The sequence below is a fragment of the Marasmius oreades genome, chromosome 1 (assembly GCF_018924745.1).
Source record: "Marasmius oreades isolate 03SP1 chromosome 1, whole genome shotgun sequence".
NCBI lineage: Eukaryota > Fungi > Basidiomycota > Agaricomycetes > Agaricales > Marasmiaceae > Marasmius > Marasmius oreades.
The window spans coordinates 1,605,618-1,620,321 of NC_057323.1; the positions used below are offsets into that span (position 1 = coordinate 1,605,618).

The 14,704-nt window shown below is 47.5% G+C and overlaps 4 protein-coding genes and 1 non-coding gene across 5 annotated transcripts; 1 reads left to right on the forward strand and 4 right to left on the reverse strand.

Annotated features, from left to right (window-relative positions):
- Positions 1 to 5: 5 nt before the first annotated feature.
- E1B28_000436 lies at positions 6 to 86 on the reverse strand. Its single transcript has one exon. It is a non-coding gene; the product is annotated as a tRNA-Asp (tRNA).
- Positions 87 to 448: 362 nt separating this feature from the next.
- E1B28_000437 (uncharacterized protein) lies at positions 449 to 2,936 on the forward strand. Its single transcript, XM_043146261.1, has 8 exons — positions 449 to 757; positions 815 to 939; positions 996 to 1,097; positions 1,157 to 1,361; positions 1,415 to 1,489; positions 1,549 to 1,945; positions 2,001 to 2,392; positions 2,449 to 2,936. Exons 1-8 carry the CDS (start codon positions 668 to 670, stop codon positions 2,695 to 2,697), a joined length of 1,635 nt encoding a protein of 544 aa, XP_043014963.1. The 5' UTR covers positions 449 to 667; the 3' UTR covers positions 2,698 to 2,936.
- A 122-nt stretch (positions 2,937 to 3,058) lies between these two features.
- E1B28_000438 (uncharacterized protein) lies at positions 3,059 to 8,456 on the reverse strand. The gene is made up of 20 exons (XM_043146262.1): positions 7,799 to 8,456; positions 7,587 to 7,738; positions 7,321 to 7,529; positions 6,962 to 7,246; positions 6,724 to 6,899; positions 6,652 to 6,669; positions 6,027 to 6,598; positions 5,750 to 5,971; positions 5,346 to 5,678; positions 5,178 to 5,292; positions 5,040 to 5,126; positions 4,839 to 4,984; positions 4,673 to 4,787; positions 4,578 to 4,621; positions 4,286 to 4,519; positions 4,082 to 4,224; positions 3,997 to 4,022; positions 3,743 to 3,926; positions 3,581 to 3,670; positions 3,059 to 3,509 (listed from the first exon to the last, which is right to left on the reverse strand). The coding sequence occupies exons 1-20, from the start codon at positions 8,349 to 8,351 to the stop codon at positions 3,350 to 3,352; spliced, it is 3,864 nt and encodes a 1,287-aa protein (XP_043014964.1). The 5' UTR covers positions 8,352 to 8,456; the 3' UTR covers positions 3,059 to 3,349.
- A 129-nt stretch (positions 8,457 to 8,585) lies between these two features.
- Positions 8,586 to 10,639, reverse strand: E1B28_000439 (uncharacterized protein). The gene is made up of 4 exons (XM_043146263.1): positions 10,359 to 10,639; positions 9,972 to 10,311; positions 8,996 to 9,914; positions 8,586 to 8,937 (listed from the first exon to the last, which is right to left on the reverse strand). Exons 1-4 carry the CDS (start codon positions 10,444 to 10,446, stop codon positions 8,863 to 8,865), a joined length of 1,422 nt encoding a protein of 473 aa, XP_043014965.1. The 5' UTR covers positions 10,447 to 10,639; the 3' UTR covers positions 8,586 to 8,862.
- Positions 10,640 to 11,220: 581 nt separating this feature from the next.
- On the reverse strand, positions 11,221 to 14,667 carry E1B28_000440 (uncharacterized protein). The gene is made up of 14 exons (XM_043146264.1): positions 14,452 to 14,667; positions 14,243 to 14,390; positions 13,479 to 14,197; positions 13,371 to 13,425; positions 13,165 to 13,312; positions 12,982 to 13,105; positions 12,823 to 12,924; positions 12,670 to 12,761; positions 12,547 to 12,609; positions 12,377 to 12,484; positions 12,237 to 12,319; positions 12,095 to 12,181; positions 11,744 to 12,034; positions 11,221 to 11,694 (listed from the first exon to the last, which is right to left on the reverse strand). The coding sequence occupies exons 3-14, from the start codon at positions 13,643 to 13,645 to the stop codon at positions 11,440 to 11,442; spliced, it is 1,575 nt and encodes a 524-aa protein (XP_043014966.1). The 5' UTR covers positions 13,646 to 14,197; positions 14,243 to 14,390; positions 14,452 to 14,667; the 3' UTR covers positions 11,221 to 11,439.
- Between the last annotated feature and the right edge of the window lie 37 nt (positions 14,668 to 14,704).

The window sequence follows — 14,704 nt, forward strand, 5'->3', positions numbered from 1 at the left end:
AGGGACTCCCTGGCTGGGAGTCGAACCCAGCTTTCGCGCGTCTTCAGCATGACAGGCGCGTGTACTAACCGATATACTACCAGGGAATTATATGAATGGAAAATGTCTTGTAGTATATAGTGTTCAATCCCCCGCGAAGGTCGTCCGTAAGTGGTTCTTTGAGAGCACCCGAGGCACAGCTTGTGGCCTGTGTCAAATACAATGAACTTCCCGTATTTCATTGTATTTAACACAGGTCACAAGCTGTATTGTCAGTTTAATAATTGTTGTCGTCTGCCCCAATAGGCCTGGCGCTAGAGCCCCCTGGACGCATGCTTGGATGAGCGTCATGATTTCGAATTCCATTGACGGGGAACAAAGAAGGCATTGCAACCGCCGAGTGAATGTGGGAAAAACTGTTAAAAATATTTATAAAAATAAAGCATTTTACCTGGCAACGAGCTGGCCGGCGGTGCTTGTGATTGATCCCCCTGCGATCCTGTCCTCTGGTTCAAATTGAAACACCCTCAACTCTACTGTTGTCATCCTTTCCTCTCGCCTTCATCTTCCTGGGACTGCGTCTCACTTTTCTTTCTTTTTCCTCTTTCTCTTCGTCTTCTGTTCTACCACTCCACGTTCTTTTTCTTCGCCAGCCACCAATCTTGCGACTGGATCGCCTCGAGCTAATATGTCTCTCAAAGCTGAACTCGAAACCTGGGCTGCAGCTCTCAAGGCGTATGATGAGGAAGATTTTGAAAAAGCTTTGGATCTCTTCTCTGTGCGTTCGTCCTTTTGAGCCTTTTGTTCAGGGATGCTGATCACAGCAATACAATAGCGCATTGCTGATTCGTCAAAAATCTTGACAAACATGGGTCTCATTTACGCTACCCTCGGCGAACACGAAGCCGCTGTGGAGAAGTTCATAGAGGCTACCGCTCTGGATTCCTATCTGGCTGTGGCGTGAGTTGCCATATCTTCTTTTTTCTTATCGAGATTTACTCATCTGGTCCTGTTAGATACTTTCAATGCGGAGTCTCTAATTTCTTGCTAGCTCGATATGACTTGGCATACAAAGACTTTGAGGAGGCACTACTTTATTTGAGAGGAAATCAGGCCATGTATGTACCAACGGCAATTTTTTGTCCCCCGATACCAGCTAAACCCTTGTGTCCCTCAGAAATTACGAACAACTAGGTCTTAAATTTAGATTATTCTCTGCCGAAGTCTTGTTCAATAAAGGCCTCTCGCAAATCTACATGGGACGAACGGACGAAGGCTTGGCGGACATGCAGGAAGCGAAGACGGAGAAAGCAACTGATGAACATAATGTGATAGATGATGCAATGGCAGACAGGGGTGAAGGTTATACTGTCTTCAGTATTGTACGTTCGTTCCCTTGCGACTCAGTGTCAACCCCGTCTGACGTTCATTAAAGCCGGTCGGTGTCCTTTACCGTCCCCCTGAGAAGAAATTGAAGAATGTCGCTGCCAAAAGCTACATGGGCAAACCTGTGAGGTTACCTCCTTAATTTACAATGACGGTATACTAATCAGTTGGTTCCGCCGACAGGTCCTGATTGCTGCTAGTGATGCCAGAGACGTAACAACCGGTTTTTCCGGTATCAACAACCTTAGACAGGGTGTGACTCCCCTGGGCGTTTTCATCGACCCCTTAGAGCAAGAGAAAGGTAGTTTGGGTCGTAGCCAGACGGTACCGCCTCAATCTACCAAACGCGATGACGATGCACGACCAGCCGACCTTTCTCGGTCCAAGACAACTCTCAGCGTTCCCACAAATGCTCGTGAACGAACTTCACCTATCACTGAGTCCCCTTCTGCATCTATCAACAGGAGTAACACGACCTCGACCGTCAGAGGTGCGGGCATGGGTGGCCCCGTTCGCGGGCTCAGCGTCAAGAAACAAGCTTCCCCTATAACAACCAATGTACCTCCCCCGCCACAAAAAGGTGAGTTCACAAAACTATACACATTTCTACTTGTCACTGAGTTTTCCTCTCCAAGAAGACAGGAGCCCGAGAGAGAACACAAGTAACCGAGTCACTGAATTCTATGACGATTACCTCGACTCTTACGGAGCTTCCGATGAACCTCCACCACCACCCCCTATGCCTGTCATGCCTTCCGGACCTGACCGTGTTGCTGCTTGGGCACGGTCAAATGCGAATCCTAATGCTGGCTACCCCCCACCAACGAGAAACGGGTCACGTAGCGCACCGGGTAGTAGTTATGCCCCAAGCTCTTATGGAGGACCGACCGTCAGGCGTAAGCTTACCAGACGTAATACCAGCAGTGCTCGAAGCCGTATTACCAGCGCTTATGAGGAGGAAGAGGAAGGTTATGTTAGTGGCGATTATGATGATGGTCCGTTTGAACTTGTCAAGATCAGAGTCAAGGTTCGTAAATTCTTGACTCCCCCCCCTTTAAAAAATTTTATTTCATACTTTTTTAGCTTCACTACAGGGATGACGTTCGGGGAATGGCTTTGACACCCGAAACACCCTTTGAAGAGTTCATGGACAAAGTGACGACTAAATTTGGACGATCATTCGATGGTTTAGGGCTCAAGTTCACGGATGAGGATGGAGGCAAAGTAACGCTTGCTGACGAGTCTGACTATGAGCTCGCCATTGAGACTGCTCGTGAGAGCTCAAGGGGCAAGCCAGAGGGAAAGCTTGAAATTTGGTGCTCCGACGTTTAGATACGGAAGAGAAAGATCTCTTATGTTGTTGTCTGGTTTTTGTCTCTTGGGATTATACTGGTTCGATTTTACTTTCTCCTTGCACTTGCTGATACCAATTTCTGATATCGTCTATACAACTTTTTTTTTTTGCTACCGTCAGCCTCTTGCATCTACATACCCGCGAAATACGTACACGCGGCCGCCTTGTTTTGTTTTTTTTCCCCCCGTGTTTACAATATCTCAAATCTATATGACCTCTATTAAGAGACTGTGTTATCCCAAAGCAGTTCCTCCGCAGCCGTAGATGTCAATATTAATCTCCTGCACAAAGGCAGCTGACACCAGCTGCGGAACACGCGCATTATCAATGTTTCTACACATTTTTGGAGCGGAGTAATGTATTATTCCTGTATCCTAAGTAGACTAGCATCGCGGTTGTGTAAAATACAAAAAGAAAGAACAAAGCTGTCCGAAATAGTGAACAAAAAAGCCCTCCATAGATATCAAAAGAAGGGAAACAAAAAAGAAGAAGAAAGCGTTTCGTTGAAAAGGAAGCAAGGAAGGGATCGTGCAAGGGGGTTAGCGTGGTTGAATGAATAAAGATAGGTCGAACAACAAAAACAAAAACAAAAAACAAGGTCAGCGCTACGCAAAATAGCGGACCGTCCATCTAATACCCCGAGGGCCTCGTATACGATTTCGACGTATCGTAAGCACGAATGAGTTTTGCCTGGTCTTGTTTTCCCGCCGTCTCCGTCTGGCTGAATGCGAACCCGCGATTCCGCCGCATGCGTTGTACTGCGCGTACTTTCTTGATGGCCTTTTGGAATCTGGTTGCAAAGGAAAAAAGAAAGGGTCAACGGGGGTTCTACAGTAACATACCCAAAAAAAGGGTACATACTGCTCCTGGCGCGGCCGGTAGTCCGGAATATTGTATTTCTGTAACTCTTGTGCGATGTGGTAAGAGGAAGGCATGTATGTTCGTCGATAGCTACCATCACCAACGCGACAAAGAATGTTATGTAGTGAGTAACATGAGAAAAAAATAAGGAAGATGACGTACTATTTCCAAGCAAAATCTCGAGCAAGGCATAATATGGGAACCATCAAGATCATGAAGTAGAATATGCCGTTTGTCCAGAGTTGATCCACAATTCCTTGATATTCCGTCGAGAAACCGATCGCGGGAGCCACGACTGCGTATATCGGCAAGAATACCATAGTGAACGCGAAGGAACCAGGAATGGCTGAACAAAGAGATTGACGTTAGTAAGTATGAAAGCGGGATGGTCGAGACGCAAAGATAGGGTAATGTACCTGCTACTGTATACTTTGTCCAGATACTAGAATATTCAGAATCCACGTTAGCGTACGTTGCAGAAAAGGGAGAAAAAGCCCGTACTCTGATATCAAAGCGGCCTTTCCTAGGACCGTAAGCAGTACAGCAAGATACAGCGCAGTTCCCCAAACCCAATGTCCCGTGTCAAGTCCAGACGTTTGCTTAATATCGCCCCACCAGAGGATGACGGAGAAAGCGTATAGGATCTGGACATCGGGAATCAGTTAGCCCCGCAACACACAAGGTCGACATGACGATGGCACTGACCAGTGAATGATATAGTGCGTTCGTTATCCACATCCAGAACGATGTCTTGGTGAAGAATTCGTTCTTCTGTCCCACCATGTACAATTGAGGATACCGATCCAGTATTCTTGCTGAGACAAATTGATCGAAGATTCCGATCACAAGTGGAGGCAGGACGGTGAACAAGACGTTATAGAGTGAAAGCGTCCACGATTCGTACGCGATTTGACCAGAGAAATTATTAAAGAAGGAGTACTACAGGTAGCAAGACGTCAGTCATGAAATGCAAGACAGCTTGTCGAGAAGGACTCGCCCAGAACTGGGTCAGGTAAAGTGTAATGTTCTTGTAAAAGGAATCTGGAACGGAAGATCAGGATAGGATAGGCATCCGGAACTCAAATCACCCACAAAGGATCAGTTTGGAAAGCCGTCTGTAGCTCCATGCCCCATGAACTAGTAAAAGTTTCTTCAGATAACGAAACTGAGAGATAGCAACATCGGCTGAACGAGCAGCTTGCAGACCCTAGGAGACCGTGAGGACACACAGGATTACTCGGGTACTAAAAATACCAACCTCGACTCCAGAGATACCGACACCGACATGAGCCGCTTGGATCATGCTAACATCATTGGCACCGTCACCGATGGCAAGCAGAATAGCCTTCTGGTTCTTTTTGACAAGCTTGACTACGAGAGCTTTCTGTAATGGTGACACACGACCTGGAGGGCAGCAGATCGATATCGAACACGAAGTTACTCGTGGAACGTAACTTACAGCATATCACTGCTTTGCACATGAGTGCGAGCTCAAGGAAAACCTTGGATATAGGCTTCTCCAAAGCGAACGTTAAACTCTTGCCATCTGAAAAACAATGACACTAAGTATTGGATGATGTCCAGCAGGTGTACGCACCTATAATTAGCGCCAGATCCTCCAATTCGCCGGTACTTCTTTGATTCTTTATCGCTGACAGCCGTTTGGTTATGAATTCCTCTGTATCATGAACATTTCCCTCATTAACAATAACCTATATCAATCGTGAGTATCCTCCCACTAATAACCAACATTGACATCACGCACCAAGTTCATAGACTCTGAAATCAATCGACAACTCATCCCAATATTAATCGCTGTCTCTTGCCGGTCGCCCGTGAGCACCCACACCTTGATCCCAGCCTGTTGTAATGTGTGTATCGTATCCGGCACACCTTCCTGAAGCTTATCCTCGATAGCAGTAGCACCAAGCAAGAATAGATCCTTCTCAATCAACTCGGCAGCCTGATCGAGCGCTTCCCCGCGTCCATTGATGGTTTGCGCAGCCTGCTCATATATAGTGGCCCACTGTCGGTATTCTTGCTCCGGGATGTCACGGGAAGCTAAACATAGCGTTCGAAGACCTTCCGTGGCGTATTCCTACATTCACGAAAAGGAAGACAGGCACTGAAATTAGTAGATGGATGGACTAAGAAAGGAAAGAATTGTACTTCGAGGTGTGCCAATGTCTTCTCCGTGTAGGGCTGATTCTTGCTTAATCGTTCAAGAATGACCGTATCGGCACCTTTGCAAAAGACTTTGACCTGACCATTCGGCATCCTGATAACCGTCGACATCCGTTTCCTGGTAGAATTGAACTCGCAGACATTCAATATCTGGAATTCTTGGTCTTGCCCCTGTATGGTCACAAATACAGATTTCGGTTTACGGGTCTGAAAACGAGGGTCAATCAATGTTTTGAAGGTAAGGAGGGCGGAAAAAACTCACGTGGAATTGAAACCCAAGTAGCTCTGCACCAGCCACCAAAGCCGCTTCATCAGGGCTACTTGCCTGGAAAACCAACTTCCCATCCTTCATCTCCGGAATGACCGTATGACACACCGCCAGTAATGTCAGAAACTCTTGAATGACTTCCCTTTCCTTCTCGTTCCGGCTTCCTAGGCTTGATGCAGTGTTTACGAACGGGTTGTGACTCCTACCACCACTTTCCAGATTCGCCATCATCTCTTTGAACGTTTTCCATCCATCGTCCCCATTCTCCCCTCCCTTCTTATTCTCATCTACCACATCAGCATATGCGATTCCGGCGATAGAACACATTTTAAACTCCATCTCGTTCCTGGTCAATGTACCTGTCTTGTCGCTGAACACGTACTCTATTTGACCGAGTTCTTCTACGAGCGATGACGTTCGGCACAAGGCGGGTGTGTCGGTTTTAGCGTAGTACATGTCCAAGTCGGAGTTGATCAGTTGGGCTTGTTGATATTTGACGACTTCCATGGTCACGATAAGGGAAATGGGGATGAGGTTGTTGTAGAGGATGATAAAGGTTAGGATATCTACAAGCGAATGTGAGGGTCGATCAGTCGTAATGCATTTCCTGGCGATTTACCTTCAATGAAGCCCTTCGCTGTAGTACACCGTGTTCAGTCGATTTATCAGGATAGGGATAATAAGTACGAACCTCTTCCACTAAGAGACGAGGTTTCAAACAAGTACCATTGCTGAGACGAGAAGAACCACGTCCGTATGCTACTTCCAACAGTAGATCCTATGGAGAGCAGGAGCAACAACACGAATAGGAACAAGATCTGAACGTTGACTTGTCTTTCCACATTAGTCCGCTTGATGGGTGCAGCTCTATGAAGTCGTTGAACCTTGTAAAAATGGAATTCGACTGATATGCACTGCTTGACACTCACGTCGCGTTCCGCATCAACTTCGTTTCATGACCGGTGAAAACAACCAATCCATAAGCCCAAGGGGTATTCCTAAGTTGTGCACCGCGTAACAGTAATTGATCGGGGCCAAGAGAAACTTGCTTGGGTGTTCCCATATTTGTTAAGAGGTCGAGTGTTCCCTCATAGGTATAAAGCGAGTTGTTGGGATGTTCGGAGCGAAGAGTACCGCGAAGCTCGTTAGCGAGTTTCGGAGAAGTGAAGGGTGAGGTGTGTGGGGAAGCTTGTTTGATTTTGAGATTGGTCTCGCTACGGGTATCAAAAAACAATTAATCAATGTCGACTGAGTTGATCGTGGCTAAGAAAACGGTAAAGCAACGCACCCATCCAAATTTGATGTTTCGATGTAGCACAGGCCTTCAGGTTCACTCGAGCTGAGAAGGATCATGTCGGCAGGGATGAAGTCGTCACTCTCTAACCGTATAACGTCCCCGACCTGTATATCCTTCCAATTCTTTTCCATAAAAGTGCCTTGCTGCGTCAACGCTTTCGCCTTTCGAGAATTGAGTTCCGAATCCGATTGATGTCGTTTCTGAAGACATAAAGAGCATAAGGGATTAGATATTGGAACATTCAAACGACGACGCACCAGATCCTCCTGAACTTCTTTGAACGCAGATGCTGCTAGAACAACGGCAAGCGGTGCTATGGTAGTGTACTTATTTGTAGGTGACACGTCCGGGACCTGTTGTATACAGGCAGTGAAAAGGAAGAAGACGTTGGCATATTTGGAGAATTGTTCTGAGCAAAAGGTGAGGATTGAATAAACATAACAAATAGGAGAGACGTTTCCAGACGCACCGAAAAAGAACTTGGGAATAAATGTAGCAGCATTGTATTTGCTAGTAGAGATATAGTTATTGACGAACTCTAGATTAGCTGCCTCGTTATTCAGGGCAACGACTCGTTCTCCGGTCAAAACCTTCTCCTTCTGCCAAGGCCATTTCCATTGTCGCTTTCTCTTAGGGAGTTTCGAGGGTTTTTCCGAGTGGGAACGTGTCGAACCGGCCGTAGGGAATTGGTTGATATCGTCTTCGTCAAAGTTCCAGCCTTGAGGCATACCGTCTCCGCTAAGGCTCGTCTTGGAAATACCTGCAGGCGGAGCTGCTGATCGTGCAAGGGGTAAACCACTCTCCTGAGAGTGCATGGCCTGCGGATGACCAAAAGCCGAATCTGGGATGGGATCGTCGTCGTCGTCAAAGAAGGGATCTAACAATTGAGGATTGTTCGCTGAAGTTGGAATGGGCGACAACGGATTATTGGAAGTTGAAGGTGGATAGCCGTTATGTGCTGGCTGATACTGCCCCGTAGCTGGATTCGCCTGCGAAACTAGCCGCAGAAAGTCGTCGCTCATGGCGAACTTGAAGGAGAAATATGTTTACAGGATGGAGGTTTGGTGCAGAATGAGTTAGCGGACGAATGGTTTACCACGCGCAGTGGCTGCGTGGCGACTGTGACCGGGTTGGCGGCTTACTCCCATATTCTACATTTTAGCTTCCAATGTAGCCTTCCAAGTTCCTTTACACGTAATTTACGGTGCTTTGACCCGTATCTCCAACCTTGCTGGAACCACAAGGCCATCAACTTTGCTTGAACAATTTTCTCTTGTGAGCGTTTTATTTAGTTTAATAGTGGAGGCAGCATTTTGAATACATAATACGAATTCGTGTTCCGACCCTGACAGGATAGTACGTAGGAGGATTGCAACGTGAAATCGAAACGAGGAGGTGTTGTCAAAAGCGAGCGGGAGCACAAGTCGCAAACACCCAGAAAGATTCCATCTTCAGTTCTATCTAATTTCTAGCCACGACCCAAAAAGCCGTGTTGTACATATGACAAGAAAGCAGACAGAGTCCACATTGGCATCAATAAAATTCGACCAAACGAGTGAGCTCTTGCTTCTCGTTCTCTCCTTGGTTTGACAATGCATCGCCCAACGTCTTTGGCCAGAAGGCTCAGCTTTCGGTAGAAAAAAACAAACAAGAATGGAAGCCTCACCTTGTTGACGGACAGATACGTCTCCACCAATTCATTTCCCAATACCTCTCTCATAACCACATCTTTCTCTAAATTCACCCTTGCCTCCTCGATAGTCAAAGGCATCCTCTTCGTAATCCCTAAAGTCTTCCTCTCACTGTCATCCATTTGCCACGCACATTTCGGTCCCCGGCAATCCTTTACTTCCAACTTTTTCTGCCCCCTAAGCCCCGTTAAACCCGCCCCAATGATTGCAGTCAACGCCAAATACGGGTTCGCCGTCCCATCCACAAACCGCATCTCAAAGTTCCTCGACTCTGGCGAAGTCGCATTCGTCAATCGAACAGGGGCTTCACGGTTCTCAGTCCCATAATGAACATAAGTCCCTCCACTCCAAACTCCGTCCATTACGCGTTTATATGAAGCTGGCGTAGGAAGTGTGATCGCCGCAATCGCAGGTAGATGTTCCAAGACACCTGCTAAAAAGGTCGATTCGGCTTCTGACATCTCTTTTACAGGTTTTTCGGGTCCCTCCTTCTGATGAACAGAGATATGTACATGAGCCGATGATCCAGCGGTGTACATGAATGGTCTAGGAGCGAAGGTCGCATGGAGTCCATGTTTAGCAGCTAGATTGACGACGAGCTCACGGACGAAGACGACCTGGTCTGCTGCTTCGAGGGGATCGAGAGGTCCAGATACGACTTCGTACTGTCCTGGTGCGGCTTCAGAGTGAAGCATTTGTAGGGAAAGATTCGAGGCTTCCATAGCGTTACCGATTTCCTCCAGAAGAGCGGCCTCTTTGGATCCGGTTAGGAAACCAGCTGAAGCTGACCATTGGTGCATGTTGGAAGCGGTAACTGGTCGCGTAGAGGAAAGAAGGATGAACTCGGTTTCAATACCGACAAGAAATTCAGTCTTGAAGTTCTTCTTCGTGTCTCTGTCAGGAATTGTCGTTAGATAGGCAAAGCAGGCGGGCGAAATGAGCATCACATACTCGACCACGCGTTTCAGTAGCGAACGCGCACATAGGGGTACTTGGACAGTCGGATTACCGTCTGGTCCGTTGTACGGTGTCTTCTCTTCCACGTAGCCAAGGAGGCCTAAGTGACCTGGAGCAAAAGACAAAGGGCGTAATGTGGACAAATCTAGCGCGTAATAAAACTCTCCGATGGACGTAAAACACGGTGGGGTAATGAGGTAAATGAGGCCGAGAGCGACTTTGGCGAAGTTGACACCTGGTCGTTTAGCCTGGACGAGTTCTTTGAAGTAATTGATAGGAAGTACACGACATCGGCGGACGTTGACGAAGTCAACCCAGTAGATGCGGACGTATTCTGTACTGACAGTCAGATAAAAGTCAAGTAGCAGCTCAAGTACTTACTGTGCCCATCTTGAAGTGCTTTGTCAAGAGTGAAAACAGTCTTCTCTAGATTTTCTGGCTTGTATGAGACACCGTGGTTGTATTCCATTCTGGGGGTGGTGGATGATGGAAAGCAAGCCTTTGGGCGGAGCGCCAGGGCGTTGTTGTGGCTGATGATCGATGAATATTGCGAGTTCTTATGAGCCCGAGATGGGGTAATTTCGGCACGAACGCCCCTACAGCCAACTCCGAGTTACGGTTGTAAAAGCTCAAGCGCTCAAGCGCCAAGCACGCTCTCGACGTTGGGTCAATAACGTTTTCTGGTTTACTAGTAAAGGTCTCTCAGTACTTGACTGGCATCCTCAATTCAGAGGAAACGTCGGCCGAAACCAGTCTTGAATCCAGAGCCGTCCGATATGTCCGGTACCGCGTGATAGGCGGTCAGAGATGTCCGGGAGGTCCGAGTGACCCGGTTACCCGCGAAGATTTCCTGAAAATTTTACGTTTACAGTCCTGTTCCATTTCACTCAGGAATCTTACGTCTTTGAGCAAGCCTTGATGCATGATTTTGTGACGCTATCATTGAATGTGCGAGCGAACGACAAATCGATAACGTTTGGCGTTGTCATCTTACAGAGTGCCAGTCCGCATTAATCATTCTTCGCGTCTACGGGTTCGTATTCCGTTTTTCTTATCCTGTAAACCCCGCCGTTCCTTTTCTACTTGGCTATTTTCAAAGTCTTATTCCTCGAGCAAGTATGCACGGTATCGCACTGTGTCTCTTGGCAGCCCTAGGGATCCAGCACGCTTTCTTCAATCGCGTCGCCACCAAAGCAGGGACCCATGCACAGTTCTCATTACTCCTCCTTTGTATCGTCTGTTCTGTATTCGTAAGGCCGCAACAGCGCTGTGTCCGCGAATTTCACTTTTATCCATGTCTAGCACTGAAGCCCCTTGCGACTGTTCGAAGCGTGTCATGAATCCATTGAAACTCGTTCTTGATGCAAGGTTTTCTTGCTCTTGCATATCCCGAACCCCCAGATCTGATCTGATTTGCTTCCATACTATTACGAGCTAGCATTTAAAGACACTGAGATAACCCTCAAGCCTTCTCGCTTCTTTTTTCAATGCTACCTTCGCGTCTAGTGTCCTCAATGGTATGCACTGGACCGGTGAACCAATACATCCCACCATACTTTGGGAAGAAGTAGTATCCTAACGAGAGTAAGATAGTTCCGCCTACGACCACGACCGTATAATTCATCGTTTGCTCGTCGGGAACTGGCGAAGCGGGGAATAGGAAGACGAGGATCATGAAAATCATGTAGGCTGATGCAACAGTTGCGACGGGTCCGCTCTGGAACGGAAAAGGTCAGAAATCGTCCACCACTTAACCATTGACATACCAAAACACCCAAACTAAACGGTCCTTTCACAAACTGACTCCCACCAACGAACCTCGCAATGATCGGAGTGACAAATCCAATGTACTGACACACAACCGACATTGTGAACACGGCCGTGATAGCCACTGGTCCGGCGAACGAGATCAACCCCAAAAGCAACGAGAGGAACGCACAGAAGAACACAGCATGTACCGGCGTTTGCGTTCGTTTGTTCATTCGGTATATCAACCTAGAGAATGGAAGACCGTTGTCTCGAGAAAACGCGAAGATTTGCCTTGATCCTGCGATGAGCTGTATTGTGGAAAACTGAACTCAGAGAGTATTTTCAAGACTAGGAAGAAGCAGACGCACATAATCCATGCCCGTCATGAATAATGTAACAACGATGAATGCCCAGATGACCACTGTGCCTTTGGGACCGACAGAGTTGGCGAATATCTGCCACGACGCGTCAAGATACGAAAGCTTGACAGGGAGTGACAGGGCGACGTACCGTAGCCATAGGCTGTCCAATGGGATCATTAATCACCGCTTGAAGATCGTTTCCAATGTGGAACGCTAATACAATGTTGATGACTTTCCCCCCAAGTACTGTCAGATATCGAAGACGTGCTAGGAATATTTTTCACTCACACCAACCCAGTAAACAGCCCAGAACCGTTGCACACATGATTGCGAACGGAACTGCTCTAGGGGCATTTCTAGCCTCTTCACTGATGTGCACGCTCGTATCGAATCCCCCTGTCGAAGCAGAGGAGCAAATCGGCGAGTGAAGGAAAGCAGATGCGTCAAAGCAAACTTACCAACTGACCAAGCCGGAGCCAGGAAGCTCAAAATGAAGGCGTATCCATTGTTCCAACCAGATACTGGGTTCCGGACGAACTGAGTAAAAAAGAACAAGCGACGGTAGGCGGGACTCTACGCACCATTCTCAAAATGACCAAAAGCATACGAGGCGCTATTTACAAATTCACGAGGAGTGGCTACGGGGAGAGCAATGATAATGGTCAAAAATAGCCTTTTGGGAGATAACCATCAGTACCCCTTTCAAATAAAACTTGTACGCGAGATGTCCTTACGCGATATTGAGAAACACGTAGAAGTACTGAAGTCTTGCAATAACTTTCGTCGCCAGACTTGCCATAATAGCGTGAAGCACCAAAAGGGCGCAGTAAAGTCCGCTACAAGAATGCTATCAACGACTTGACTTCATCGTGGGTCCGCAAAGAGGGACTTACTAAATCTGAGCGTTTGTTGGAACAAATCGCCCCCCCGACCCGATGGTCACTGCTGCCAGAAGCTGTGTAGCACAACCCCAGTCAACGCTAGCAAGTCCTGCAATGTACGCTGACGTGTTGATGTCTAAAGGCATAAGGTCAATCCGTCATCTCTGGCTTCGGGGTGGTCATTCTATAACTCACATCCAATGAGCCAGGAAAGAAGCTTGCGGTAGCGCGGAGAGGAGAATTTGAAGGTCCAATAATAAAGTCCTCCTGCAGTTGGGAACGCGGATCCGAGCTCTGACATCGCTAAGCCTACGAAGACCAGAAAAAAACTGCAGGTGAACCACTTTTCGTGGCAGGTTTTGGGCTCAAGGTGATGTTCACGATAGAGACTGAACACGCACCCCCCATATCATGCCTACTGGGCCTCCATACGGTATAGAGAAGAGGAGAACAGCACTGGGTTGTGTGGTTCAGCTTGTTGAGAGATACGGGAATTCGGGAGGACTCACGCAATGGACTGAACGACGCCAACGATGCTGAAGGAAAGTCCGAAAAGTTCAATTCGAGTAAAGTCTCTTTTGAACTCCTGCTTGTATCCCAGGCGGGCGAGCACATCTTGATCGTTGACAGAAGCGTGGTCTACGCTGGTAGAAGAAGACTTGTCCTCGTTAGACATGGCGCTAGAAAGAAAAGGTCCGAGCCATCAAGGGAGTATACTTCTACTTATGGGTCGCTATTTGTTCGCCTGAGATTCCATTTACTTAGAGGAGGAGAGAAGGATGCCCGAACATTCCGTGGTTATAAATGAACTGCCCGAAAAGTCTGTATTAAACAGGTCTTGAACCGTCCTGCCAAAGCAAGTCCCAACCTCCCTTTCCCAAGAACTCGCAAATGCACATGTGTCGCAAATCAGCGTGTAGAGTTGCTCGGTGCACGTAGCACGAGTAGAGAGAGGTCGAGCGTACTGCCAGAAGAATAGATGGGAGAATGCAGTTCAACGGATGGATATTAGCCGACTTGCAACCATCCTGCCCAAGACTGTAATAATATTAGCATTTGAAGAAGGCGCATCAGCACGATTTTGGCTTTTTAGGCTTTTTTTGCTGGCAAGGCACACTAGTTTTCGCCGAAAAGCGTTTGGTGGCCGAGACGTGTAAGCCCAGGGCACCGCGGACTAACCCCACTAACCCCTCGCTATGGCTTTGTGCTTCTAAGTTATGTATCCGTGCTACTTAATGAGCTACGGTCTCAGAAATTTGAGGGAGGAACGCACGATAAGCGGCTTGTAAGATGTGGCAGGTCTTATAAGCCGGCAATGTGAGAAGAACGCCTTCTTCAATTTCCAGGGTTCTCACGCTGCTCTGATACCGCTGTCATTTCCACGTCGGAATGGGAAGTTCTTCAAGTTGCATGCATGTAATCTGAATTTGGCTGGTCTAATCCTGTTATCGTCCACAGAATAAGTATTTGTCGTCTCCTTACTGTCCAAAACGAGGGCAATGCGAGTGAGTAACGTTTGTGAATACTGTGCGTTGAGCTACTGGTATTAATGTTGGAGACGTGGTGAGAGGAATGAGAAGTTAGATTCAAGAATGCATGCGGCATGCGTAATCCTGGGAGCGGACTCTCCAGTGTTGTTCAGGACACTGTCACGGTCGGACGTTATCTACGAACGACGCTCGGGTAGGCGGATCGAGACCGACCCACTGTTTTTCCTGTGTGATTTGTCGGCCAT

What these genes read in the sequence shown, in the direction of transcription:
- E1B28_000440 (XM_043146264.1), bottom strand. Translation starts at nt 13,645, where the DNA reads ATGTCTAACGAGGACAAGTCTTCTTCTACCAGCGTAGACCACGCTTCT. An exon ending in CAGTAGGCATGATATGGGGG is followed by an intron (nt 13,313 to 13,370) that starts GTGCGTGTTCAG and finishes TGCCACGAAAAG; the next exon opens with TGGTTCACCTGCAGTTTTTT. An exon ending in TACGTGTTTCTCAATATCGC is followed by an intron (nt 12,762 to 12,822) that starts GTAAGGACATCT and finishes ATCTCCCAAAAG; the next exon opens with GCTATTTTTGACCATTATCA.
- E1B28_000439 (XM_043146263.1), bottom strand. Translation starts at nt 10,446, where the DNA reads ATGGAATACAACCACGGTGTCTCATACAAGCCAGAAAATCTAGAGAAG. An exon ending in AGCACTTCAAGATGGGCACA is followed by an intron (nt 10,312 to 10,358) that starts GTAAGTACTTGA and finishes CTGTCAGTACAG; the next exon opens with AATACGTCCGCATCTACTGG. An exon ending in CTACTGAAACGCGTGGTCGA is followed by an intron (nt 9,915 to 9,971) that starts GTATGTGATGCT and finishes AATTCCTGACAG; the next exon opens with AGACACGAAGAAGAACTTCA.
- E1B28_000438 (XM_043146262.1), bottom strand. Translation starts at nt 8,351, where the DNA reads ATGAGCGACGACTTTCTGCGGCTAGTTTCGCAGGCGAATCCAGCTACG. An exon ending in TTTACCTGACCCAGTTCTGG is followed by an intron (nt 4,520 to 4,577) that starts GCGAGTCCTTCT and finishes TGCTACCTGTAG; the next exon opens with TACTCCTTCTTTAATAATTT. An exon ending in AAGGCCGCTTTGATATCAGA is followed by an intron (nt 4,023 to 4,081) that starts GTACGGGCTTTT and finishes TGAATATTCTAG; the next exon opens with TATCTGGACAAAGTATACAG.
- E1B28_000437 (XM_043146261.1), top strand. Translation starts at nt 668, where the DNA reads ATGTCTCTCAAAGCTGAACTCGAAACCTGGGCTGCAGCTCTCAAGGCG. An exon ending in AAGCTTTGGATCTCTTCTCT is followed by an intron (nt 758 to 814) that starts GTGCGTTCGTCC and finishes GCAATACAATAG; the next exon opens with CGCATTGCTGATTCGTCAAA. An exon ending in TTGAGAGGAAATCAGGCCAT is followed by an intron (nt 1,098 to 1,156) that starts GTATGTACCAAC and finishes TGTGTCCCTCAG; the next exon opens with AAATTACGAACAACTAGGTC.